The sequence below is a fragment of the Aulonocara stuartgranti genome (assembly GCF_965226115.1).
Source record: "Aulonocara stuartgranti genome assembly, chromosome: 3".
Taxonomy (NCBI): Eukaryota; Metazoa; Chordata; class Actinopteri; order Cichliformes; family Cichlidae; genus Aulonocara; species Aulonocara stuartgranti.
Genome location: NC_138941.1, coordinates 6,634,084 through 6,660,534, shown reverse-complemented (window position 1 = coordinate 6,660,534; position 26,451 = coordinate 6,634,084). Strand labels below are relative to the sequence as shown.

Below are 26,451 nucleotides of genomic sequence, written 5' to 3'. Positions count from 1 at the left end.
CACATCGTCCTAATTCACTGATTTTTTTTCCTTTCTATTGAATAAATCTGGAAAATCTGACCTTCATCCATCTCACTGCCTCCTCCTTTCTCCTCCTCCTCCTCATTTCCCTGAGGATCACTCTGAGTAGCTGCTATGGGACTTTCACCTGTGACTGACACCAGATGTCAAATATTAGCCATCAAGAGTATGTAAATGGTAATTACTCTTCTTTTATTTAGGATAAATTAAAAAAGCAAAAGGAAAAACCCCCCACTGCACAGCCATTACAAGGTGGCATTTGTATAAAAATACATTTGACAAATGTAACAAAAATTAGAATCTGGGTTGTGGTGATAAACTCGCAGATTTCATGTGTTTTTCAGTCTATTTCTTGCTGTAATAAAGGAGCTCACTATAGAGAGAGTGTACATGATCAAGTGTTATCTTTTGTATAGATTACTGAGCACTGAAGTTGGCCAACAGTGTGTTTATTTGGCTATAACATGCCACCCATTTCCTTTTAACCATTAGGAACTAGAGCTAACAGGCTAACATCAGTGTCTTATATTAGTCAATGTCACATACATAACTCTAGGCAGTTTATCATAAATGCAGCTTATTCATGAGACAGTATACCAACGGCTCTACTAGTGAGCAGGTAACACTTACCACCACTATCAGAACAGCCATCATCACTGCTTGCGAAGACCACATTATTGTCTGCAATGTAAGAAATATTGAAATGATGCAATTTTATGTGGAAATTTGTATAAAGACAGAAGTCTTTAAAATGAAATTACTGTAAAATGTATAACCTAAGCTAATTTCCATTGTCATGAGCTTTAAAATACACAACACTAACAATGTGCCAAAAAACAACAAGCAGTAGATCATGACTAGAAGACTAATCGTATTTTAAAACCAGTGCCCATTTAAATTTAAGATGTGCCAGTCAGGATTCAGACTGAGGTCCTCTAGTAAGGAATTCTACATGTTCTCTCCTGAACTGGAAAAGCTGTTTGTACAAACAGGGATTCAAAGTAACATCCCTTTTCACCTGGAAGCTAATCGTCTCATGAAGCCAAAAACTAAATGCAACCTTAAGGTCACAGAGCAAGTGGGAAACATGTTTAATAAGCATTTACAGATTTGTTTAGGAGTAACACATTTACTGAAATGATCAAGCCAAGATTTATTCTAAACATACCACTGCCATGATGCTGAATTTCTGTCCAAAACTGTTGCTTGATTATATAGATGGTGCTTGTGACCACAAGTTATACGCTACATCAAAAATAAAAATCTCAGTGGATCAAACTATCCGTGGCACAAATAAATGCAATAAATGTAAATATATTTGTGATTTGAATATCTGCTCACCATTTCAACCTAACATAATGTTTTCATTTATGAAAAGATACATTGGAAACCAAAAATGTGTTCTGCTGTTGTACTGTAAACAGAAAGGACAAAACAGGAACACCATCAATATAATCAGTCCTATTCATTGTCAATTCATGGTCTTTATTGTCTTAACTGAGCTCATGTATTCACGGTTATAGGTAAAATAAGATGTTATGGCATGACCGTGTTATTGGACTGCAGAAGATTGCACAGGTCTACCACGTAGACACAGGCTGTAAAATAGGGCTGCAAACAAATGTTACTTGCAACAATTTTCTCTATATTAAAACCTACTTTCATCCACCTCTGTGTCTTGTTCCTTCAGTCTGCCTGGGTCTCTTTGACTAGCTGGAGGGCTGGGAGCTGGGGAAATTACACCTATAAAAGATAATGAAATATTAGTAATTGGTAGTCCAAAATTTTGATTAGAGAACAGTGCTAACCACCAACATTCTAAAGTTGGGTATATACTGTGCAATTTTTGGGCAATTTTGAGCCAATTTTTCAGTCATGTGTCCATTTTGGGGATTGGCCCAAGTTTCGCCTTAATCGTGTGTCATCGTCCACTATACATGGGGTAACGAGAAGCAATTAACACCTCACAACCAGCTCCCAATCAAGAGTCGGATGGTTGCAAGAAAATCAAACTTATTTGAATTCCTGTCGCCCCTCGTGAGGGTGTCAACACAGCCTCTCACACTGCGCACGCACAAACACAGAAACGGAAGTGATAAAGACAGAGCAGCACAGCAGTGCAGCGTGTGATCTGGACACAAGCGATGGAGGCACAACTTGCAGAACTTTAGCAAGCTCACCTCAGCCTTTTCAATGTGGCCTCACAAAATTATCACGACCACAACAACCGTGAAAAGAGTTGGATGGACGTTGCTGCTCAATTGCAGCTGCCTGGTCAATGTTTTTCATTAACATTTTAGCAAAGTTGATGGTGGTGGTGGTGTGTGTGTGTCTGCGTGAGTGAAAGACAGAGGGAGGGAGAGCGAGAGACAGATTTGGTGTTATAAGCCTCATGTTATGGATTAGTCAAGTGTAAAACTATTTGACCACACAATACCATTTGCAATTCAATATAGCAGGACAGTGGAAAAAAAAGAAATACTCTATCATACATACCAGCAACAGAAACCTCCAGGGTGCTGAGGTTCTTGCCCCTTAAGGTGCCAGCGCCTCCCTCCATTGCAAACAGAAGCTTGCTTATCTTGGCAATTTGAAAGGTTTTGTCTGTCTGTCTGTAAAAGTCCTGGTGAACTCTGATGTCATGTCCCATGAATCTTGCAACTTGCTCGAGCTCTTGATCATTAAGATCGAGGAGTTGGCAAAGTGTGGCAACTTGTTTTCTTAATTTAGTTGACCTCAGAAGCTCAGGGTTTTCTGCTTTGCTTTGGTTTGCATATTTTCGTAGGCAGTCACATCCACGTATGTGTGTCATCCCACCAGGTCTAGCAAAGAGATAGGGGTTTTCAGCAGGTACACCAGCTGCTTCTCTGTTTTTCACCAACAAATCGATTGACTCCTTCATTCTGTCGCTCAAAAAAACTGGCACTTTCCTGCCTCTCTTCCCCCTGATTTCAATGCGGGTTAATAGCTTGCTTAGCTCTTTTTCTAATGGTGACAAGGTTTCGTAAATGTCTTCATTAATGGGACTTGTTTTTACGTTCTTGTAGGTCTGAAGAGTCAAGCGTGATGCTTCCCCTTCACGTCGCTTGTTAAAGACAATAACCTGTGCCAAAACAGTCTCATTCAGTGCCTTGTATGCTGCCAAATCCATGTGCTGCATTAGACTCTCTCTTGCTTCACCTTCCACGGTACGGAGATGGTCCCTCAGAGCAATCACATTTTTGGTGAGGGGAATGTCATCCGGTTTATTCCACCTCTTTTCTTGTATTGTTTGGTGAGCACTGACAGATACACTGTTCCTCCAGTTTTTGTCCAGAAGTTCCAAGAATTTTTTGGCCTTCTTCTCTGCATAGTCATCATCATTCATAAGAGTCTGTCCAATCAGTACCTCGACTGCGCCTTTAAGACAAAATCCAATTTTGACTGCTGTTGACGGTTTGCCATATTCATTTTTGCCTGGACTAAAGTTTGCAAGATGCTTGGCAACACTGACAACAAACTGGAATTTTGATGGTTTGCACAAATCTTCAAGTACATTCACTGTCCTGTCCATATTTTTTGCAGCTAATATGAGACGGCCAAGCTCCCTCATCCTTTGCGCAATATATTGGTGCTTAGACTTCACACGGCCATGTCTTGCATATAGCGATTCTCCATATTTGCAAATCAGAGAATCACTCCTGATGTGAAAGGACACTTGATCTTGTCGCATGTTGTCAATAATAGTCTGACATCCTTTAGATGAATGTTTTATTGGAAGCAGGCGTGCAGCGTAACCCTGTACTCTAGGATGTCTAGTTTTTGACGCACACAGTTTTTTACTTTTGCATGACAGCGCATGTTTCCATAATGTCTTTTTGATATACATTGCAAAGCAATAAGGGCAAGGTAAATATTCTCCTGCTATGGTTTTATTAGATGGCTGCTTCCATGTTACGACTTGTCCTCTGCCTTTTTGTATCACTTTGGTGTTGTGCTTAAAGTCACCTTTATTGCGAAGTTGTTCTAGAAGATCCTTCCTTTCTTTGGAACCAACAGGGTAGCTAAAGGCATATGCCACATCACTTATCTCTATGTGATTCCTCTCCAGGTGTCTCGATATTTTTGCTTGGGACTTCCCACAGTAAAGACAATAATGTTTTTTGTCCCATACTCGTTTGTTGTCCTCCCTTTTTGTACATGTTTTTACAGTCACTTCTGATTTCCGTTTAGCCTTCTCTTGTGCCTTATGATCATTTCTCTTTCTTTTCCCATATGTTCTGGGTGTCTTTTTAAGAGTCATGTTTCTCAGTTCTTCATTATCACTGTCGCTAGAAACATCAGTGATCTTTAGTGTCTTACTTTGTAGACTGTGGTTGTCCTCATCACTTAAGTCTGAAATTTGACTTGGCACGTATTCAGAGCCTGAACAAATGGAGAAATCCAGCTCAGAGCAATCACTCTCCTCCTGAATAGGTAAAGAGAATAATCATCATGAGAAGAAGTCAATTATAAGGATAGAGTTATGTAATAAAGCTGTAAAACTATCTTCCAAAAGTTGAGACGCTGTGTAAAATGCAAGTTAAAATAGAACGCAATGTTTTTCAAAGCCCACATCTTAGTGTATGGGGGTGCATTAGTGCCTATGGAGCTAGTAGCATACAAATGTGGAAACGCATCGTTAGTGCCGAAAGAAAATACAGGTTATAGAGCAACATATGCTCCCATCTAAACTAGAGATGGCACGATACCACTTTTTTATGTCTGATAACGATATCATAAATTTGGATATCTGCCAATACCGATATGAATCAGATAGTGTTTTTTAATCAATAAAACTTTTTTTTTTTAAAAATATCTTGCTGCATTTTGTATAAGTTCATACTCAAGTTTAAATAAACAACAACACTAAAGCTATTCTGTTATACCTGTACGTAAAAAATACAAAATATTTCATAGTTCAGCAAAACTGATCAATCTAATAAAGTTAAACCTGCACCATCCTCCCTATTCTGGTATTTTAAAGAGTACTTAGCAGAAATATTAAGCAACCTAACTAACAGGAGCAAAAAAAAAATAAATATATACATATATATATATATATATATATATATATATATATATATATATATATATATATATATATATATATATATATATATATTAGAGAACCACCCCTCACCCTCCACCTCATGATGCTTAATCGATGTAATCAACTTTAATTTGATGCAGTGTGAAATAAAATGCACAGAAATAAATTATTTTTCAAGAATAATTAAATAGATTCAACATCTTTCTTCAACAGAATTGCAGACTGCACAGATGGTTCCCAAAGGAAAAAGTACTATAGCTTACTAGGGTATATTAGACTTAATAGTTACTTAATAACTATAACTATATAACTTAATAGTTATTGTTAGTTATAAAGTAATGGACTTCTATATATTTTACATCAGATTAAAACTTTGGGTGTAAGATTCAGATATTTATTAAAAGCTCGACATTTTAAATGAGAATAAGAAAGAAAAGTATGTCTCTGTGCCCCCTTTTCCCTGTTCATGCCCTATCGGCCCCCCTGGCTAAACTTTGCTAGATTCGCCCCTGCACAGTTACCAGCGGTCAGCTACGTAGAAAAGAATCCTGGTCTAGAAAGTAATATTAAATAAATTCTAACAACAGATTATCAAGCTTAAACATGCTGCTGTTATTCAGCCGCTGGTTTCCTCTTTCTGGTGCAAAGTGGGCCAAAAACAAACAAGAGAGACGGACTCGCCACAGAAAAGCCAATCAGCTGATCATTGCTCAGTTTCATGATTGAAGTAGCAGCAGGAGAGAGAGAGAGGCAGTCGCTCCATATATCGGTTGTTAAGCTTAATGTGGGAATGCTTTACAAACATTCAGAGATGAACTTAAACACTTGCTTTACTTCTCTCTGGGATCACTTCCTCGGAGATGAAATGCCGGACACAGCCGCTCTATCACGTGACACATACTGCTCCGACGTGCTACAGTTATGAGCTGAGTTACGCCGTGTCGCAAGTTTTGTGAGATGCTTTTTTGATATTTAATGGATCGGATTACATTTTTTATTTCTCTCCGATATCCGATCCAGTAATTTACATCAGTATCGGACCGATACCGATACGTAACATCGGATCGGTCCATCTCTAATCTAAACATCATCTTTTTCAGGGAAGGCCTTGGATATTTCAGGAAAACAATTGTAAATCGCATAGTGCATGTATTATAATGGCATTGTGTCATACTCCAATACTCTGAGTGCTGAAATAACCAGCCTGCAGTCAAAACCGTTCACCTACTCATAACATTTGGAGCATCATGAAACGAAAAATGCGACAAAGGCGGCCCAGGGCTGTTAAGCAGGTAAAATCTTACGTCAGACAAGAATGTGACAACATTGCTCTCCTTAAAGTCCAGCAACTGGTCTCCTCAGATCCCCGATGTTTACAATGTTGTAAAAACGAAAAGAGAAAATTCACAGTGGGAAACAAGGCCCTGTCTTAACTTTTCTGAGACATGGTACTACCATCACATTCAAAATGATCCCATAATTTTCTTAAAATGGAACAATTTCTCAGTTTCAATTGAAATGTTTTACATGTCTTACTGTTAATAAAATGTGGGTTTATGAGATTTGAAAAACATTGAATTCAGTTTTGATTTACATTCTACACTGCATCCCTTCTTTTATAGACATGAGGCTGTAAAAGAATAATGAACTAAAATGAGACTGATTACTACCGTATGCTGACACCCTTTATTGCATGTAAACTACTTTTTTTTTTTTTTAAGTCAAACTAGTGGCATATAACAAACATGACGTTTTGTTTTCATTCCACAAAGTTATTGTATAAGAAAAGCTGCTAAGAAGATACACTCAAATACTGTTTGAGATAGAAATAACATCTAGAAATGTATTTGAAAAGACATCACATTTCTGGATACATATCCAATGTTCAAGGTTAAAGCTGACCTGAAACACTACATACATTAAGGCTAGATGACACTATGGAGGCCCACTCTTAAAAAAAAAAAATCTCCGATTGAACACTGTCAGTGAAGCTCGTTATAAAAAAACAAGCGTTTACAGCATGTTTATTTCCATCTTGGCTGAGTTCAGACTATGAGGTCACTGGGTTGGTTGGTTGGATGGATGCTGATAACAGTTCTACCCTACATTAGTTTATGTTAGCTAACTAGGGACAGAAAGAATAACTAAAAATAAAAGGAAGTCTAAGAGGGATCACTTTGTAACCCTGGCTGCAGCAATGAGTTTATGTTAAAAACCAAGTTAAGACTGTCAACTTTCACTTTTAGTCTCGAAGTGCTTTGTCATTGTTTGCTAGCTGTACTGAAACATAAGAATTCACCTGTTAACTGTAGTGCTCGAGTTTAGAAAGGTGACGCTTAAAAGGTGGCACATCTAAAACGTATTCCCACAGCAGAGAATCTATATCACACTTAAAATATGCTGTAAATAAAAGAATCAGTGAAAACGGGGGCTTCCAGTCTATTTTAAACAGAAACTCTGAATCTAACCTGCTTCCAACCAGATGATGTGTTCATCATGTTTAAAAAAAGATAAAAAATATGCTGTTTGACTTTAACATTCCTGCATACGATTCAGTAACAATTATTAAAGACTACTTGTTCAAATATTTGATAAAAAAGGCACATACCTGTGTTTGGCTTGCTGCCATGGCTTTTTCAACCTAATACCAAAGACAAAATCCAAAGTTACTTCTCAGTTACATTTACGTAATAACGGCTTAGAGGTGATACAGCACAACTGCACCAACATTTTTCTTAGTCTTCAGCAAGCAGGAAAAGCAGTTCATTTAATGCAGCCCATTACCCATCTCTAACATATAACTGGACTACACTGTGCTTTCCACCATTTCCACCTCCTTTTTCCTTTTCATTTATTTACTGAAGCTCACCTCAATAAGGCTACATTTTGCTTAACAGTGAGCTCTCATGCAGGTGAACCTGATGTACAAACTATGACCTGCACATACCATATATTTCCAAACGTGCTCCGACATTTTCGGAGACGTCTGTGACCCGCCAGCTCCATAGCAGACAGCGAGGTCGAGGATCACTAGAGCTGGCGAGAACAGCGGACTCCCGGCACATCGTTTTCACCCCCCCCCCCCCCGCGATCTTTTCGCTACTCAGGTTAAACAAACCCCAAAACCCAGCAGCTGTCTATTGTATTGAGTGTACACTAAAATAAAAATAAAAGCGTTCTAACATCTCACCTGCTTCTTTTTATTAGGGCATACGTGTACACTATTCTTATTAATAGAGATTTCGCTACTGAGGTTAAACATGATATATAAGTCACTTAGATCACTTCTAAATGTTAATGTTTGGGGTTTTTTTCAGTGTTTTATTTGTTAGCGAGTAAATCGGTTTAGCTGAGATTAAAGTTATTAGATTAGATAAAATAAAACTTTATTAATCTCCCGGGTGGGTTCCTCCTTGGTTTTTACACAGCTGACTAAACGTCAAACAGAAAACAGATTAAACAGAAGTATGAGACAGTCGAGAATTTACGCCAGTGTCCTGTTATATTTTAGATAGCAAGGAGCAGACGGCTGAGTTTATTAAACTCCACCGAGACAGCGGCGACGCTAATCTGAAGACTAGACCGTCCAATTTCACAGCCGTTTACTTCCGGCCGACCCGACCTCCTGAGGACACGGGCAACGTAGACCGCGAAGGCCGGGTCCTCAGGAAGATGCAGCCCATGAATTTGGACACAGCTACTAATATTTTTCAACGCTGTTGTGCTTTTTTGAAATGTAAACTCCTTAAATAAATGTCCGTGATTAAGGGAAAAGGACACCAGTTTTGGATTCAGCACCCCCAAAAACATCAAATTTGCCAAAAATATCCCATGCTGCTGAATTTCTTTTCTTTTAATTTGAAGTTGTGTAATTATCAGTTTGCTTGCTAGCAAGCTGCTATTAACTGAGACGAACTTCATGCATCGTTCAGTTGAAAAAATTAAACCTGACGTAAGATACCTTTTTTTTGTTTCATTTCATTTAAAAAAATTTGCAGTTTTCATAAAGACAAAATGTGAAATCTTACCTGCCGAAACTTTGATTTAAATCTTGCAATCACCAGTTTAATTATGCAGCTTCTCCGTCCGTTGACTGAATGATTGAGATGCAAGCAATGCCCTGCAAAAGTTTGAGAGCGCAGTGCAGGTGCGCGGGGGGAGGGGCGGGTCACTGATGGGTCATGATATCTTAAAGAGGAATTGCAGAGAGCCAAAGTATTCTCTACTTCTCAGCTCTCACTCTGAAACCTGATTTACATTGTACATTATATAAAATAAAGGAAGCCTGACATTGCTTTTACTACAGTTTAAACACATAATGAAACAGCATAATAAAATTAATCTAAAGTAACATTTAGCCTTACAGTCTAAATTGACTTAATGCTTATCAGTAGTCAAAAAGAACTAAGAACCATTACCATATCTATTTTAAATATATATATATTTCTTTTGATTTTTTACACACACTCTAAACGGTCACTGCATTAGGCACACCTTGCTAGTCCTGGTTTGGACTCTCTTTTGCCTTCAGAACAGCCAAAGTGCTGAAAATACTGGCCTGCCCCTCCCCCACTGCAGCAGCTATTGGGGTATGGGGGAGGTGCAGGGCATCAGTGAAGTTGGGAGCAGAGTGTAGCACAATATTCTGCACTTCTCATCCTTGAGGCACATTTTAAATCACCATAAACTCATCCTCAGTACTCGCTATGTTATCAGGCTATTTATCAGGCTATTTATCAGGCTATTTATCATAACTTCACAATGAAGTAAGACAATGGACTCAGGGTGAGCCCTTCTGGAGGCCAAATGATTCAATTTAATGCAAAATATGTATTTCATCTGCTCTGACGGAAAAGCCAGATATTTCAAAGTTTCATTAATGATGATCAAATTTTGTTTTATATTTTAGATTCTTCGAAGTAGCCACTCTTTGATTTGATTACTACCAAAGTTCTCAAATTTGGACTCATCAGACCAAAGCACAGATGTCCACTGGTCAGATGTCCATTCCTTGTGATTCTGGTGATAAATGTATCCTCAGCAGCAGAGGGGACTCTTGCTCTTCCTTTCCTGGGGCGGGCCTCATGTGAGACAGTTTTGTCGTAGTGCTTGATGTTTTGTGCGACTGCACTTGGGGGACACATTCAAAGTTTTAGCATTTTTCCAGATTGACTGACCTTCAGTTTTTAAAGTAATGATGGACTGTAGTTTCTCTTTACTTAACTGATTGGTTGTTGCCATAATATGAATTTTAACAGTAGTCAAATAGGGCTGTCAGCTGTGCACCAACCTGACTTCTGGACAACACAACTTGTGGTCCCAACCCCATAAAGACAGAAAGAAATTCCACAAATGAACCCTGACAAGGCACACCTGTGAGGTGAAACCATTTCAGATGACTACATCATGAAGCTCACTGAGAGAAGGCCAAAGGTTTGCAGCGTTGTCAACAAAGCAAAGGGTGGAATCTAAAATATAAAACATTTAGCGTTATACATCAGCTATCTCTTTGATATATAATTCCATATATATTGCTTCATATATTTCATGTCTTCAGTTTGTATGTACAATGTAGAAAGTAGTAAAAAACAGACAAACATTAAGTCAAAAGGTGTCCAAATTTTTGAATGATAGTGTATGGGGGGTGGAGTTGGGAGTGTACTCCGAAGCCCAGATAAACAGAGAGGGCTGTTACAGGAATGGCATCTGGTGTATTTCCATATCGGATCAGTCGGTACCTGGGTTAACAATTACTGCCTCCTGTGCTATTGGCCAACAGAGAGCCGATGGAAACTGTGCTACTATTCGAAGACAAAGGAAGAGGAAAGGGGAGAAGCGTGTTAGGAGTCAAAGAGAAGGACAGGCAGGAGCGTGGAGGTACTATGACTGGCAAAGGGAGAGAGCTGGCTGATATGAATGGAGAGAAGGAAGGTAGATTTACTATGTGTGCAGGAGACCAGGTTGAAGGTTGGATGTCAGTTAGAAGAGAAAGAGGAATTCTGCAGTTAGTTTGATAAAGTGGTAGAGAGTGTTGATTGGAGCAGACTTCAGTAGCCATGTAGGTGAAGGAAAGAGAGATAATGAGGAGGTGTTAGATAGGTATGGTGTTAAGCAGAGAAATGCAGAAGGTCAAAATTAGGAAGATGGAAATGGCTGGGGTGAACTCATACTTCAAGAAGAAGGAGGAACATAAGGTGACGTAGAAGAGTGGAAGAAAGTGTACACAGGTGGCTTACATCCTAAACAGAAGGGTCAGTGTGAAAGAGATAGGAGACTGCAAGGTGGTGTCAGGAGAGAATGTAGCCATGCAGCATTGGACACTAGTCTGTAGGATGACTTTGGACGTCAAGAAGAGGAAGAGAGTGAAGGCAGAGACAAGAACTAAATGGTGGAAGCTGAAGAAGGAAGAATGTTGTGCAGTTGTTAGTTCAGGGAGGAGTAGACATTCTCTGGGTGGAAGGGAAGAGTTACCAGATGACTGGAAAAATACAACTGAAATGGTAAGAGAAAGGCAAAGAAGGTGTTTGGTGTATTTTTTGGAGAGAGAGAAAAGAGGACAAGGAGACTTGGTGGTGGATTGGACACTTTCCTGTAGTTCCTCAAAGGAATAGCTAAGAGAAAGTGCGATAGTCAGGGAGATGGAGAAAGTAGACAGGAATACTGGGAGGCCAGGCCTACTGCAAAGATAGAGGTGGAAAAGGAAAAAGCTTATACTGAGTTGTATGTGAGGCTGGGCACTAAGGAAGGAGAACAGTACTTGTGTCAATTAGCTAGACAGAGATTGAGCTGAAAAGGATGTGCAGCAGGTTAGACTGATTAAGGATAAAGATGGTGAAGAGAGTGTGTTGAGAAGATGGAAGATAGAAGTATTCTCTCATTGTCTTCATTAATGAAGACATTAATGAAGACAGAAACTGAGGACAGATGGAGGAAAGTTAGTGAATCAGGAAGCGCAGGGGATAAGTAAGGAGGACGTGAAGGCAGCTATGAAGAGAGGAAAGGCAGTTGGTCCACATGACATATATGTGGTTGTATAGAGATGTTGAGGAGAAAGGACTTTTTAACCAGATTGTTTAACACAAGTTTGGAGAGTGAGGAATGAATAAGTGTACTGGTACCAGTTTTCAAGACCAAGGGTGATATGCAGAGCTGTAGTAACTACAGAGCGATAAAGCTGAGACACACCAAGAAAGAGTTGTTGAAAGTAGGTTAAGAAGAGAGGTGATGATCCATGAGCAGCAGTATGGCTTCTCACTGAAAAAGAGCAGTGCAGATGTGATGTTTGCTTTGAGTGTGTTGATGCAGAAGTATAGTGAAGGTCAGAAAGAGTTGCACTGTGTCTTTGTGGATCTGGCAAAAGAATATGATGGGATGCTAAGAGAGGAACTGTGGTACTGCATGAGGTAAGTCAGGATGTGAGGGTGGTGCAGGATGTGTTCAAGGTGAGGGTGGGATTACATCAGGGATATGGAGTCAGGAGGAGGGACAGGAAACAGAAATGAGTATACAAGAAGGACAGCTCATGCTGAATGGTATGGAGAGAAAGTTAGAGACAAGGCTGAGATGATTCAGACATATGCAGAAGAGGGATAGTGGAAATACTGGACAAATGAGGGAGAAAACAGGATGACCTCAGAGATGACCTCAGAGGTCGACACCAGAGGCAGGCCCCTAAAGAGAGCATTTCTCTCTCTCTACAATACATATATATATATATATATATATATATATATATATATATATAAATGAATGATGGATCGGGTGATCACATAATATGTAATGTGATCACCTGATCCACCATAGAGATCAGAGGTCCTCTTTTGGATTGAGATCTGGTGACTGTAGAGGCCATTTGAGTACAGTGAACTGAACTGTTATGTTTAAGAGTGCAATTTGACATCATTTGAGCTTCTTGACACTGGTTATTATCCTCCTGGAAGCAGCCATAATGAGATGGGCACTTCTGATGGATGGGACATATTTAATTTTTACAAAGTATTAAAGAACACACAAGTCAATATTATATTGCATTACAGATTATATATTAATGGTAGATTTTCACTAATAGAAGCTTACAGTAGAGGAACCAGGTTTTAATATAAAAGGGAACACAGCAATATATGTATCCTTTGTACGGAAGCCCATGCTTTCATATAATCTATCAGAATTCACCAGTATGATTTATAATAGTTTGAAAAATACTTGAAACAAAACTACAGTTTCTTGCACATTGTCTATATTTATGTTATGTAGACACAATTTGTAGCTCACTACTAAAGCAGGGTCAAGGTGGTTTTTCAGATTCAGTCTCCTATTTGTTGAGATATTTTGGTAAAATATGCTGGTAACACTAAATGGAAAGCAGCCCCTCAAGACCTTAAATGATTTTTTTAAAAACTGAATGGTCTAAAAAAGTTACTGATATGCCATTTCTATAGCAAAGATAAAAGTATGGTTTAAAAAGAGAAGCCTAAAATGAGAACCAGAAGGCAGAAATGATGAGCTGCATTAATAATTTCTAAACCTGTCTCACATTAACTGATCAAACCCATGTTAACTAGCACACTGTTTAGTTTAAATTGAAAATCCAGTCGTAATTTTTCAGGAACTGAAGCACTGTCTCATAGCCCAGTTTAGGCCAGTCCATATTCAATATTTCTATTTCAGCATTTAATTTCAAAAACTGTATTGGTGTGCTTTCCAATTTGGGTAGACCAAGACCAGATATTAAAAGTAAGACATAATAATATGTTTAACTTACCTTGTAGGGTCTTTACCCTAAAGTATAAAGTGCCCTCAGGTGACCTTTGTTGTGCTTTGGTGCTATATAAATAAAATTGAATTGAACTTGAAGGCACTATTTATTTCTCCTTCATTAGATAAACTGTCATTATCTTCATTTGTAGTTATAGTAGCTTGGGGGCAGTGAATGGGCAAAGACAGTAGTTGGCAGTAGAGTGCAAAAAAGTTCTTGGGTGCAGTGACTGTCCAAAAGCAGTAGGGGCAGTAGAGAGCAAAAAGTACTTGGGTGCAGTGACTATCCACAACCAAAAGGGGCAGAAGGGCAGTAGAGAGCAAAAAGGCTCAGGAGCAGTGATTTTTCATAACCACTAGTAGCCAGTAGAGAGCAAAAGTGTGTGTATGAAAAGAATAGCAGTGTGTATAGAAGTGTGTATTTTTTTCTCGTATTTCTATCTTTCTGAGGACCTCGCTCAAACTTTGAGAGAAGCATAAAAATGGCCTCTAGAAGGCATTACAGTGAAAAACAAGTGAGGACCATATTAAATGTCCTCACTTTCCCAAAAGGTCCTCACTCGTAAGGTCTTAAACCCGCGATGGTCCTCGCAAGTATAGCAGAACAAGCACACACACACACACACACACACACACACACACACACATTATTTTATAATTTAGATTATTTTGTTGTTTCCTATTACATATTTCTATAATTTGTATAGATTTATACAGAATTATTCAGTGATAATAAATCCTATGTTTGTTTATTCTAAAGGAACCCCGTTAGCTTCCACAACAGATGTTGCTCGTCTTCCGTCAAATACTCACATAAAATATTACACAATAAAGTGGATTCAAGATATCCACATAATTTCACTCTTACATCCACAGTGAGGTTTCACAATTGTTCAAATATAAGCAATCAATAATAATAATAATAATATCAATAACATTGAGGCACATTACACAAATTTCAAAAACAAATCATGTCTTACAATATTTACAACAACTAAAAGCTCTGTAAATCGGCTTTTAAGTGTTCATTGAAGTTTTGAATAATTCTCTAATTTTTTAAGGCAACTTATTCCACTTAAAAGTTGCTCTAAATGTAACAGTTTTACAAAACGTTACTTTTAACTCGAGCATTTACTAAATTGCAGCTTGTTGAAAACTGTGTAATATGATGATGTATTTCATCTGGATACTGCAGCTGAGCAGAATAAATGTGGTGTGTTTAACAGAATTGCTTTCTTTAGAACTACAAGTAAGCCATAGAATATTTTAGCCTGTACAGGAAGCCAAGAAAGGTTATTATGCATTTGATCAATATTAGTATAGTATGAACATCTTCACACTAATCTGGACGCCTTATTCTGGACTAACTGAAGTCTGTTAAGATCTGTCTTATTAGCTGCTGACCAAATGATTGAACAATACTCCAGATGAGACATTACTAGTGCATTAATGACATCTTTCATAATGAAGAAGTGATACACAAAGAGCATTTCATAGCCATAGCTATGCCTTGTCGGCAGAGTTATGTGACATTAGTGATGTTTGTACTTTCAGCGTTAACTTGGTTTTAAAGCCTTTAAAATATACGCCGTTCAATAGTCGACCTTAATCTGACAGAGAATGTGATGATTTTGTGGATAATTAAAGTCAGTCATATATCCACAAACACAACAAGCTGAAAGTCAGTGATGCTGCTCGGTTTGCAGTCCTGAACATCACGGCACAAGCAGGATCCACTGCACTGTTAATGTTAGCTGTGTTATATTGCTGCCTCTGTTCGGTGGTGTCGAGCCAAACGCACTTTAACGTGTGTTTGAACGAGCTGACGGTTCACTCGTTAAGCTGAAAGAAAGATGCTTTAATCACAGCAGTCACACATGTGTCCACTGCACCATCTGGAACTCTTCTTGTTTACACTCGTAATAACACAAACACTAAATCCTGCTTCTCTGTGCTGTTGTGTAGCAGTGTGTACACCTGAGACTGTCACCTGTCTGTCTGTCCTGCACTCTCTCTCTGTTTCTTTCTCTCTGATTGTGGAATAAAAGTATGAACATGTGTTTATAAGTTACACTTGTGTTTGAATCCTGCAGCTTATCACACATTTGATTTCCATGTGTGACGACTGCAAGTGTCCAGAGTGAGGACAGACTGAGGGACCCACTGCTGCACATCATCTGTGAGGCTTTGCAGCCCTGATGATCCACCAGGACAAACTCAGCAGTGTGTGAGGAAGAGGAGGAGGAAGAGCCAGCAGCAGCTGACAGATGGAGAGAATAGACAGACTGTTCCCTGTTTGTGAAGGACTGCTAGGAAAGTTTAACATAACTGTCTGTGCTGAATCAGTCTTATTAGGTAATGTTCACATAATGTGATCATCCCAGTGTTTCCAGTGTGGGAGAAAGTACTCAGGGCCTTCAAGCTACACACTATGAAAGGCAGCAACAAGTTTAATGTTCAGAAACCTAAAGTCTGTATCAGCAGCAGAATGGAGCTAAAAATAAATGTTGGTTTCAGTTCTATGAAGCTTTGAGTATTTTGGATCAGTAGCTGCTGTGTTTGTTGCATCATATTGCTGTAACTGTTTATATGCTTTATATATTCTGAGCTAAGTTGATCTATAGTGTTACATCATATTCTATAAGGATGTTATGTGTTTGTAGACTTTCTGCCCAGTTTGACCCATTTAGCAGAAGTCAGCCTGTTTAAGGCTCTGATATCTATTCTGTGTGACTTACAGCAGTTATGACATGGTCTGATTTTCTCACCCAATAAAGGAATATTTCATATATCAGTCTACTCTTCATTCTATCAGACACAGTTATCACAGCTCCTACATTTGCTTTTTACACATATATGTAAGCATTGAGCCACATTTAGTACCAACATACTGAAGGAACAATATTTGTCTCTTATATATGATACATCTGTATACACACTGTCACAGATACTTGTCTGTGAGTGAAGTGATTAATATAATAACTATAATATTGGCCATATTATATTTACATTACCACAGTGAGATGACTTTAGTCTCATGAACAACATCAGCTAATTGTTATTTACAGCTAATCTTAAACGACTGTTCAGCACAGAAATGAAGCCCAACAATCATGTTTCACAGTCCTGTGGTCTCAGCCTCAGATACTCATCAAATCACACAGAGCTCATGTAGAAACAAATGAACTACATATGTTCTCCTTCATTTCTGTCAAACAAAGCTGTATGAAACGTTTCCAGCTGTTAGTATCATGGTTGCTAGGCAACCTGGGCAGCGCGACGGAGGCTAGACGTCCCATTTCACGAGCCTAGCACTTCGGCCTTAGCGGTCTTTGAGTACGCGGCCCTTGAGGACTTTAAAGCTGCAGAACCTGAATCGGGATACAGCCATGATGATCTCCAGCCTCGTGCTCGCCAACATTCTCACCTGAGTTAAGAAGACGATCACTGAAATGGTCTCAGCAGGTCCTTTGATGACAGCAATGAAATGCAGTGGTAAGGCTTTTTGGGGATTAAGTTCGTTTTCATGGCAAAGAAGGACGATGCAGTTCATCTGATCACTCCTCATAACATTCTGGAGTGCAGGCAAAATGCTATTATAAAAACTTAAGCAGCAACTTCTCCAGGTTCCAATATTTATGCAATTCTCAAACCTTTTGGCCACGACTGTATAACCTCTTCTGAAGTTTAGTGGATATTATACATGGTTATGCTCAGGATGTGTCGGCCAGTTTCCACTGGAAACGCCTTTTGGTTAAACTGTCAGCGAGGAATTTGCATTTGCACTGTTACATTTTTATATAACTTTAATGCACATAAACAACAGCTGCTTGTTTCAGTGAAAATACATTGATGGGTTTTTAATAAAGTTGTGCAGCTGTAAAGTATTTTGTCTGGTGTCAATTCTATCGTCAGCTACATCGTTATGGCAAATGTTCAAATGTATATGGTGATAAATATCTTTGGTCATATGGTCCTGCTCTGTCTGTCACCTTCTGTGTTGAGCTCATTGTTTCCTCTGTAGTGGCTGAGCTGAGTCCAAGTAGCTGAAAATGTTCCTCTGCTGCTCCGTCAGACTCTCCTCCTCCTGCTGATCAGCTGGGACACAAAACAGATCTTTGTTAGGCTCCACACTGCACTGAAGAGTCAAAGTGTCTCATATGTTCATCTGACAAGTAAAAGAACACATTTTTGTTTCCCGAGGTGGGCAACTTGTTGGAAAAAAACACAAAAGCTTTGAGCACTGATACCTGCCATTGCTGGCATTGAAAGATGCAACGCCAGCAATGTGGATTGTCAAGACTCAAACCAATCATCAAGCAAAGACAACAGGGATCATTTGTTTCTCTTTATTTAGCATTCACAGCATTTGTAGTTGCCTTCTGTGCAGGGGAAGTCCACGCACACTGTGTGGTACCGCCATCCGCAGAAGGTGTACACGCAGCGTCGAGCAACGGTGGAGACGGAATTTCAAGCAGGACAACATTTTGCTGCAACAAAACGTGAGACATTTGTTGTTTTATGTTTATTTATTGTTATGAGAGAATCATGATCTCAATTCTAAGCCAAAAAATGGTGATTCTCATTTTATGCAAAATGGTGCAGCCCTAACATTAACACAAAACTATTGTTTCACCAGAGAAACACACATGAAGAGAGAGAGAGAGAGACAATAACAGCTACCAAACAGTCGTCATAATTCGTCACACAATGAGAAAAGGACAAATCAACAAGTAACAATGACTAATTAATATTAAAATCTGTAACATAATGTATTGTTTGGAGTTTAGTCTGATTGGTTCAGGATGACCTGCCATTATCCAATCACACATCTGCTTACCTGCATCTTTTCTCTTTTCTCTAACCTGAGCACCTGATGGCTTTGAACTTTTGTTGTCCATCTTCCATTGGTTTGAATTTTGCGCTCCAGTACAAACACAAATCCCCCAACCCGAGGATCAGCACAATTAACCTAACAGACCTACACCTTAGTTCACAGATTCACTTTGTCTAAGGTTGATTTCTGGGATTTCACACAACCCAGGATTCAGATCGTGAATCCATGATGGGCTTGGATTTACATCATTATAAATGAAATGTGCTCTACTTGGAAGCAGCCGGCCCCGCCCCTTTTGACGGGTTGTGTGAGACTTTAAATCATCAAACTGTAAATTATAAATTAAATTGTTATTGATCCTTTACCCCGAGTCCTAAAGTGTCGATTTATTTTCTTACTCTTCTTATATTTATTGTTTGTTTACTTGCACCGCTGTAACTGCAGCCTCGTCGTCTCGTCTCTCTATATGCTGGACTGTCTGTAGCGGAGATGACAATAAAGTTTACTTTGACTTCAGCAGCGCGCAGGCGCACCGAGGGCTCTCGCGCTCACTTTATAGAATTTAGAAAAAACATCGGTGCAGATTATAAGTCTGTATCATAATATCTGTTTGTTGTGTTGTTTTTATTTTGTTTTGCGAGTTGGTTATTAGATGCCGCTCCAGCCAGCCAGAGACTCTTCCCCACCACCACTTCCCCTGCCAGTGGCGGACCCCCTCAGACATCGGTGCGTTGGTGGTTCTTTGTGTCCGGGGATGGGCGTCCAGGTACACACCGGCTCACTCCTTGGCGGCCGCTTATCGGGGCCTGGAGCCTGGGGCTCGCTCGGGCCACTTCGGAGGTGGGGTGCCCCCGGCCTCTCGGCCTGGGGCTCGGTCACTCAGGCGCAGCTGGCTGCCGGCGGAGCTCACGGGCGCGTCACTGCAACTCCCCCTGGCTTCTGCTCCGCGGCTGCTGAGTGAGCCCTCATCTGGGACTCTCCTCAGCTCTTTCCGGGACAGTGGCGCAGCTGCCCCTCTGTTGGTCTTCCTTGGTCTCTTGTGTTCTGGGGGCCTCTGGATGTCTGGAGTTTTGATCTCCTCCACACCTGCTTCACGCCCTGGAGGACGGGGCTGTGGCCCCCCCACACCCTCTAGCAGATTATTACATGAAGGAACCTTTTAAAAAAACAAAAAACAAGCGCGTCCATGCTCACAGGTGTACACACGGGTGATCACACCCACAAACTACACCCTTTTTGGCTCCTACCTCAAAGCACACTGTGTTCTGTTGATCTTATGTGCTGCACAATAATGTTTAACATTTAGTATTTACTGTCATATTCCCATATATCATTGTGATGTTGTTTATTCTATTACTCTTGTTCTCTTCTGCTTGCTTTCTTTTTTCTTTCTCAGCAGGTGATCCAGGTGATTGATATATGCATTTTTTTTCTCTGCCCGTTCTGTTGGTTTTTGTCTTTTGCCCTTCTCCCCCGTCCCTCTTCTCAGCTGTTTCTCTTTCCCTCTTTCTTTCTCCCCTTCTTTCCCCCAGTCAAGTCTGTCCTGTATTCAGTAAGTGAAAATAAAATAAACAATAAAAGGTGAATCAAATGGACCATTACGGCAAGGCTGGGATGGTCAGTTTGGTAAAGTAAATCCGTTGGGCATCTTTCTTTGCCTTTAGACAACAATTCTGATGGCAAAAGAGCCAAACGGGACAGGCCAAAGAAAAAAAAAAAAAAAGAGGAAAAAAAAAAAAAAAAAAAAAAAGAAACAACATGTTCAAAAAGCTCACTCACAAAAGGAGACCCTCTGTCAGAAATTAGGTAAGTGGGTGTACCATGCTTAGCAAAAATGTCAGTGACGAATTTACCAGCTGCTACCTGAGATGTAGCTTCTTTGACAGCACTGGCTTCAACCCATTTAGTCAAATAGTCAACAAACACGATCAAATAAGCATTACCAGTGGGGGTGCGGGGAAGTGGCCCAACAAAATCCACACCCACATACTCCCAGGGTTTCTGGGGGACAATGGGAACCATAAGACCGGCTGCTTTTTTCTGACTTGGCTTGGTGAGTTGGCACACTGAGCATGAAATCACATAGCGTTTCACATCAGCTGCCATTTTGGGCCAGAAAAACCTAAAACGCAGTCTAGCCAATGTCTTAGAAACACCCAAGTGACCTGCTGTGGGGTGGTCATGGTAATAGTCCAGCAAGGTGCCTCTCATGGAAGTAGGGGCAAACAGTTTCAGCTCTTTCAAAGGGTGCAAAGCACATGTGGACTTGGGTTCTCTGTGATACAAATGAGAGTCATACACAACATACTGTAACAAGGTGGCATTGTCCGAGCTGTTCAGAGAGTCTGCTTCAATGTCTCTGAGGAGTGGACCTGTGACATGATCGTCTAACTGCAGCGGTCTCAATTGTGAACGGTCAGCCAGAATGACGGGGGACAGAGTACGAATGTTCAGGCTGCCCATAACAGCATGATCTGGTAAAAGATCAGTCGGCCCGTCACAGGTCAGAGGCAAAGGGTTGCATGACAGTGCGTCGGGAACTTTGTTCTGTGCACCAGGTTTATGCACTATTGTGAAATCAAAGTCCTGCAAACGAAGTGACCAGCGGGCGAGTCGGCCCGTTGGGTTTTGACGAGACATGAGCCACCTGAGACTGTTGTGGTCAGTGAAGATAGTAACATGAACACCTTCAACATATGGGCGGAAGTGTTCCAGAGCCCATATCACAGCGAGGCACTCCTTCTCTGAAGTGCAGTAGGGGAGTTCAGCTTTGTGAAGGGAGCGACTAGCAAAAGCCACAACGTACTCACGACCCTTGTCATCCTTTTGCATCAACACTGCCCCAAGACCAATGTCACATGCATCGGCGTGAATGGAAAAGGGACGGTTGAAGTCTGGAAATGACAGGATCGGGGCTGATGTGACATGATCCTTCAAAGTGTCCATGGCCCTTCGACAGCTGTCGTCCCAGTGGAAAGCATTGTCCTTTCTGGTGATGGCGTGAAGAGGTTCGGCATGGCGGGCATAATTCTGAATGAAGCGTCGATAATAGCCAGTCAAGCCAAGGAACTGACGGACGTGTTTCACTAAGGTTTGGGTTTTCAAACTCCTTAACCGCCTTTACTTTGTCCGGATCGGGCTTAACACCTGATGATGTGATGCGGTACCCGAGAAAGGTGAATTCATCGAGGCAGAATTGGCACTTTTTGAGCTTCAATGACAAGCCAGCAGCCTGGAGTCTGCCCAGCACCTCCTCAAGATCCACTATGTGCTGTTCAAAGGTAGGTGAGGCGATAACAATGTCATCCAGGTAGACTGCGCACGTTTTGTAAATGAGGCCAGCAAGCACAGAGTTCATGAGTCTCTGAAAAGTTTCAGGTGCGTTGCAGAGCCCAAAGGGCAGCACCCGAAACTGGAAGAGACCGCAAATGATGAAGGCAGTTTTAGGCTTCGAGTCCTCTGCTACAGCAACCTGCCAATAGCCTCGCGCTAAGTCCAATGTCGAGACAAACTTTCCTCTTGCCAGAAAGTCCAAAGACTCATCTACACGAGGCAGGGGATAAGAGTCTTTTCGGGTAACTTAGTTGAGCCCTCGAAAGTCCACACAAAACCTTGGTTCCGTGGCCGCTCTATTTACAATGACTACAGGAGCTGCCCAAGGGCTTGTGGAAGGTTCAAAGATGTTGTCCTTCAACATTTGTTGCACTTGTTCTTCAATCACACGTTTCTTAGCAGGTGACGTGCGATAGGGTGGGAGATTGACAGGTGTTGCATTGCCAGTCTCTATGGCGTGCTCAGAGCCGTTCGACCAAGTTGACCATCAAACAAGGAGCTAAACTTGCTGAGCAGATTTAGTAAAGCATCCTTGTTGTTCTCTGAGAGACTTGCTTCAGACAGTTTGGCTGTTAAGTCTGAGCGAACCAAGTCCAAAGACATCAGTGTTCCAGGTGAATGTGAGTAATCATTTTGAAGGTCCTCTTCATTGTCTGCGGGTGGGCAGGAGATGTCCTCAATGTAGACTCGTCTAGTGGGAATGTGAATAGAAACAGAAGCTCTTGCCATAAAATCCATTCCCAGAATGAAAGGAGAGGACAAATCTGGTATTATGGCAAAACGCTGGTAAAAGTTCTTGTTCATGAATCCAATATTGAGCCAAATAACACCAACAGGGATACAGGGAGCATTATTGGCGAGGTTAAGTGCAGGACCATTCCACTCACTTGTGTTTCTAGGGTAAGAGTCATTTACTTGAATGAGATCTGTTCGTACAGCCGAGAGGGAAGCACCCGTGTCGAGGGTAGCATCCACAGATGAAGCATTGAAGTTCACTTTCGTTCTTAGTGGGGTATTCCAGTGGACTTGTGAAAAATTGTCTTCCAAGTGTCCAAGACTGTGTCCACCCTGTAGTGAATCGGGCGTGTGAGGCTCCGTTAGTAACTGGGGGAAGGTTGGCCTCTGTGAAATGTCCTCCCCCCCCCCCCGTAGTTTCCCGACTGCCTGTATTGTGGCTGGGATGTGGTGCTGCTTAATTCCACCTTTTCATGGCCAGGGTCAGAGGGGCCAGGTGCTGGCAATGGCTGGACTGGGCCATGCCTAGCGGTGTTCGAGGCTCGTTGTGGCAAATGAGGTTGGGTGTTACAGTTTGGGCAGGTGCGTGTAGTGAACCCTGGCTGAGAGCATTTGAAGCAGTAAGGTTCAGGCTTATAGTTGTCTTTGCTACATAAAGCAGGCTGTGGTCTTTGTGGTCCAAGCACTGAGTGAAGCTCATGAGCGCGTAGCAGCAGGTCCATTACAGAAGTGACATTAGCGCCATACAGGGCAACTCTGTATTTTTCGAGAGCATGTTTACTAATTAGGTCAATTCTGTCTTTTTCAGGTGGGGGGCTCTTCAGTTTGTCAAACTCACTCAACATGTGGGCGACAAAGGTTGGGAGCGGCTCGTCCTGAGCCTGAACACGATCCAAAATTCCTCTCAGGATGCGTTCTTGGTTGTCGGAGGGCAGAAAAACTGTCTTAAACAGTTGACAGAATTGAGCCCATGATGTGATGTGGGAGCTCAGTGCCTTGAACCATTTCCCGGGCTCTTTTGCAAGAAAGTGTGGCAGTTCGTTTAGCAATTGCCCATCAGTTAGGTTCAATGAGGCTTTGTATGTGCCAACTGCATTTAACCAGTCCTCAGGTTGCACTTTTCCGTCCCCAGCATACACAGGAGGCTCCAGCTTTGCGTGATGTAAAGCTGCCGCAATCACTCTGGAAGTGCTACTGAGTTCAAGTGAGTGAGATGGGAGGAAAGGATTTGTAGGTTGAAATGGGTTGCTGGGCAGGAACGGATTGGTACTGTTGGTGGGTTCAGTTTTGTCCATCACATGAACATGAGGTGTCGATGTGGCCATTGGGAAAACAGGAGACTGTGGGACTGCAGGAGGGGGAGAGTTCCCCGTTGTGAGTTGGTCCCACTGCCTTCGTAAACTCTGCTGTATGTTCAGTGAGTCACGTAAACAATCACTAAGCTTATTCACCTCAGTTCTTAACTCCACCACTTGTTGGCTAAGGCTAGGAGTCACATTTTCAACTATCTGGCACATAGGTAACGAGGTAAGTTCCATGTCTGAGTCAGAGTCGTCTGGGCAGTGTGCCATTGCGATTTCAAAAAAATTAAGCCGCTCCAGGGCACAGCGCAGTTATTGATATAGCAGTAAAAGAGTCAGTTAGGTCAGACTAGAAAGACAAAACTGCAAAAATGCGTTCAAGATTAAATTTAGAAAAACCACATATAAAATTTCGCCCAACAACTGAAATTAGACTGGAGTGATCAGAACCATGTTATTACAATAGCATATCTGCAACACTAGAGCTCAATGGAAGATTAGTTTTAAGTCGTTTCGTTATACTGAGCCGTTATACTCTCTCTTTTTCTTTCTCCCAAGCGGAGCAGCGGCACACCACGGTATCCAGAAATTAGTCGGGTCCCACCTGAGCTGAGGCTGCGGCCATGGCTGGAGAAAACGTCCGAGCGTCCGCAAAACTGGGGGGATCTCCGAGACAGTTCACATGCTAGAAGAGAAGAATCCTCGGCGGGATGCAAAAATTGTCTGAAGTCCAAGGGGAAAAAGTTCGGGCGCCAGTTGTAACGTGCAGTGGAGATGAAGCCAGCTGCGGAGGTGTGCAGGTGGATAGCGAATGAGCAACAGCTTCTGACTTTCCAAAAAGTACTGATTTATTTACAATATCAAAAATAAAAGTGCTACCTCTACCACACATTACTAAAGAGCACACTAGTCCGCGTACACACGGGAGCATCCATTACAGGAGGAGTGCGAAGAAGAACAAAAAGGGGGTGACACCAGTCGTGAGACAGGAGGCGCCGCCATGTGGTGATACTCTGCATTACAATAGCAACTGTTACAATATAAATATTGTTCTGAGAGGCTTTTTGTTGGTTGAGTCTGAAATTGATTGTATGTACAATTCATATCCTTATAAAACGGCAGAAATATGGTGTTTTATTAATAAACTTACATTTATGGATATAAAATAGCTAAAAGTATTAACATGCCTCAGAGAAATCACTAATAACACTAAGGGCTGGACGGATTTGATTTGCATTCTTCAAGAAGAGTGTGGTGTCATCAGCTAGCTGGCTGATGATGAGCTCCTTATCAGCTGTGCTGATTCCTTGTATAACAGGTCAAATCTCGGGGTGGAGTCTTAATCATTTTAATTGAGCTATTGCCATTCGTGTACAAGGTTTTGATAGCTTTACAGAAAAATGCCAAATTTTTCCAAAGAGTGGAAAATAAATTGATGTTCAATTGTATCAAAAGCCTTTTAAAAATCCAGGAAGAGAATGAAGCTATAGTCAGATACCAAATCAGAGTAATCAAGTAGATCTAAAACCAGTCTCATGTTCTTAGAAAGGTGTCTGTTTCTCATAAAGCCTGATTGTGTCTCATCGATAATTGTGTCCAAGAACTCTTTCATTCTGTTAGCAAGTACTAAAGCCATAATCTCATAGTCATCATTGAGCAGACAGATGGGTCTCCAATTATCAATAAGATGTAAGTCTTTGTTTGGCTTTGGAATAAGTGTTATGAGACCCTGAGTAAGAGTAGGAGGGAGGATGTTATTCTCTACACTTCCTATGAAAAGCTGCAGTAAGAACGGAGCCAGGAGATTAGAAAATGATTCATAAAACTCTGCAGTTAAACCATCTGTGCCGGGAGATTTGTTGGCCTTAAGTGCAGAAATAGGATTACAAACGTCCTCCACAGTCAGAGGGCTGTCACAGTGACTTCTATCTTCCACAACAATAGTTTTTAGGTTTTTAATATTATTGAGAAACAACGTTGAGACATATATATATATATATATATATATATATATATATATATATATATATATTCTACTTTTCTAAATGATTGACTATTTCAATGGAGAACCTAAATGACACGGACCCGTGTTTGTTATTACATATCTCTATTTTGAATGTGACAAGTCTATCATTGCCTGTTATTCATAGGTATTAACAGAGTTTTTGGCCTTTTTTTCCTCTATAACAGTTAATTGACTCTTTACAGTGGCCTGCTATGGTTAATAATAACATGTTCAGTCATGAGTGAAATCAAAGCTTTTCTTCACTTTAGCATTTAACATTCCCAACAATATAATGTGATACCTTAATTAACCCTTTAAGACCTACCATAGAACCAAGTCCGCCAGAGCTTATATTATATTTTTACATGCTGTGGAGCCATTTTTGGGAGCATTT

The 26,451-nt window shown here is 40.8% G+C and overlaps 2 protein-coding genes across 5 annotated transcripts in view; one reads left to right on the top strand and one right to left on the bottom strand.

Moving 5' to 3' along the window:
* The window catches only part of LOC309703011 (uncharacterized protein), a gene marked incomplete at its 3' end in the record, with an annotated part of 348,344 nt that overhangs the window by 130,489 nt on the left and 191,404 nt on the right, over nt 1-26,451 (top strand). The window lies entirely within an intron of this gene.
* The window catches only part of LOC309702233 (uncharacterized protein), a 33,289-nt gene that overhangs the window by 3,246 nt on the left and 3,592 nt on the right, over nt 1-26,451 (bottom strand). For 2 of the 4 annotated variants that reach the window (XM_082526764.1, XM_082526766.1), the window contains exons 2-7: nt 17,839-17,944; nt 7,701-7,733; nt 2,518-4,468; nt 1,681-1,764; nt 652-702; nt 62-154 (exon numbers count right to left, since the gene is read on the bottom strand). In XM_082526764.1, coding sequence (XP_082382890.1) covers nt 62-154; nt 652-702; nt 1,681-1,764; nt 2,518-4,468; nt 7,701-7,733; nt 17,839-17,856 — 2,230 coding nt within the window. In that variant the 5' untranslated portion in view covers nt 17,857-17,944. Of the gene's footprint in view, nt 1-61; nt 155-651; nt 703-1,680; nt 1,765-2,517; nt 4,469-7,700; nt 7,734-9,120; nt 9,826-17,838; nt 17,945-26,451 lie in introns of those variants that run through there. The other 2 variants (XM_082526767.1, XM_082526765.1) reach the window with 2 other exon arrangements.